Source organism: Acomys russatus, chromosome 7 (assembly GCF_903995435.1).
Source record: "Acomys russatus chromosome 7, mAcoRus1.1, whole genome shotgun sequence".
Lineage (NCBI taxonomy): Eukaryota > Metazoa > Chordata > Mammalia > Rodentia > Muridae > Acomys > Acomys russatus.
The window spans coordinates 55,561,339-55,563,716 of record NC_067143.1 but is presented as its reverse complement, the minus strand read 5'-3'; the positions used below and the strand labels follow the sequence as shown (position 1 = coordinate 55,563,716).

Sequence of the window (2,378 nt, the reverse complement as noted above, 5' to 3'; positions counted from 1 at the left end):
AGGCTAAACACACACTCTTTCCACTAGGCAGCTACACTTATCCAGTGGGGCTGCCAATTGTCTGGTTAATGACACAGTGTATTCACATGGTGGAAATGCTACCTTTACACACAGGAGAGTGTTCTATTTTAGAGACATGCTGTAGTACACCACCACAATGTATTCCTACTCAGAAACTGAAATGTAATGAAAACTGCTTTCCCAGGTATGGTGGGACTAAGAAGATCAGGGCCTAAAACTACAAAAAATCCATCCAATGGCTCGTGAGTAAGACACATACTTCTGTCACTCTGGTCCTGGTTCCCATGCCTCAAAAGAGCCTCATATCATACTCTCTGAGGTGTTCTCATGTTGGCCTGTGTTCAGCTCTAATCTACTGGCCCTTCTCAGTCTAGAGGCAAAAATGAAAGAGTGTGAAAGACATCCTTGCAAGTCTCCTGCTGGGTCCAAGCAAAAGCAAAGAAAGAAAGGAAAAGTAAATGCTATGAAAACTGCAATAGGAGGGTCTCCCTCCAAGAGTCAGGGGCCTACTGGACACTATCTTAGAGGGAATGCTATCTACACCTTACCCCACTGGACCCCACCCCTGTCTTGCCCAGCCTCTCTTGACCAATAGCCTCAGAGTCCTTGTGAGGGGGGAAGGGGTGCAAGGTCCAGGGTGAAGGATAAAAGGCCAGGCCAGGCCTCCCAGCACTTGAGCACACTTGCTTCTACGCACCTGAGCTCACCTCCGAGCCTCTAGACCTCTCACCATGGTTCACTTCACAGCTGAGGAGAAGGCGGCTATCACAAGCATTTGGAATAAAGTGGATTTAGAAAAGGCCGGAGGAGAAACCCTGGGAAGGTAGGATCTGAGACCCAGACTGGGGAAGAATGGAGGGAAACTGCATGACAGAATTCTCCAGGCTTTCTACAGGGGTTTGTGACTGATTCTGATTTTTTAACTGCCAATGTCTTGTGTCTTAGGCTCCTGATTGTCTACCCATGGACTCAGAGGTTCTTTGACAAGTTTGGAAACCTCTCTTCTGCTCAAGCCATCATGGGCAACCCCAGGATCAGAGCCCACGGCAAGAAAGTGCTCACGTCCCTGGGCTTGGCCGTTAAGAACATGGACAACCTCAAGGAGGCCTTTGCTCCTCTGAGTGAGCTGCACTGTGACAAGCTTCATGTGGACCCTGAGAACTTCAAGGTCAGTACAGAACGTGCTCATGTGCTCATTATGAATTTCACTAGGGAAAATACGGGAGTCGATAGTGATTTGTAATGCCTTTACACATGCTAGACTCCATTTGTCAATAAAAAAGTAAATAGACTCCATTACTATCAGTAAATAAGTACTAGAAGTCTAAACTAACATTTATCTGTACAAAATTGTAGAGGACAGGATTTAGATGCAGAGTAGATTGCACTACCAGCATGGCTGAGGTCTTGGCCTTGATTCCTAGCATTGGGAAGCAAAGGGCTGAAATATGGGAATTTTTAAAAGAAGTGTGTTATTAGAATGTAGTAGATCTGTGCAAGAAAAAATAACTTGAATTTGATATCTTGTCATTAGGAAGGAAAATACTCAATTGGTTTCTAATGATTGATCTTTTAGAGAAAATACAATGGAAAATCGAATATATATATATGCATATATATATATATAATTTTGACAAACTTTCTAAATATTTTGCATTCCTACTGAGCACTGACATACTAGGAGGCTTCTTTCTCATTGGTGGGATTCTTGAATCTACTAAGCATCTATTGTACTGCAATTTCATGTTATTTAGATCAGGCCATTGGTGAGTGAGACTGGGAGAAAGCATGGCAGGAGGTAAAAAGGGCAGGATGAGGAACAGTGCATATATAGCCAGGTGAGTTGTGTGTGAGTACAAGAGGAGTCTAGCAATTTGGTTTTCAAGTGTGTCACAGGTGAAGTGATAGGACACAGGAATCCTCAAAGAATGTAATTTTTACATGTAGTGCTTTGTAACTACTACCTATCTCTCCTATGTGCCATTTATTACAGCTCCTGGGTAACATGCTGGTGGTTGTCCTTTCTACTCATTTTGCCGAAGAATTCACTCCTGAGGTGCAGGCTGCCTGGCAGAAGCTGGTGACTGGTGTAGCCAATGCTCTCTCCCACAAGTACCATTAAACTCCCATCCAGTAGACCAGCAATTCCGTGTTTTTCTTGTTCCCTCTTTGAGCACCTGAGACCTGGATTAGGTCCTGAGAGCACAGGTTTTGTTTAATAAAATTGATTCTCAATAATCTAACATTGACCTCTTTGTTTGGCTTTTTTTCTTCTATGTCAAATAAAGATCTTGGTGGGCTGATGGGTGGGGAAAGACAGAAGAAACCAGAAGGGCTCTGCAGATAAACATAGGAGG

The 2,378-nt window shown here is 43.7% G+C and overlaps 1 protein-coding gene across 1 annotated transcript; it reads left to right on the top strand.

Moving 5' to 3' along the window:
- Positions 1-734: 734 nt before the first annotated feature.
- On the top strand, positions 735-2,143 carry LOC127191802 (hemoglobin subunit beta-H1). The gene is made up of 3 exons (XM_051149123.1): positions 735-844; positions 967-1,189; positions 2,015-2,143. The coding sequence occupies exons 1-3, from the start codon at positions 753-755 to the stop codon at positions 2,141-2,143; spliced, it is 444 nt and encodes a 147-aa protein (XP_051005080.1). The 5' UTR covers positions 735-752.
- Positions 2,144-2,378: the final 235 nt, after the last annotated feature.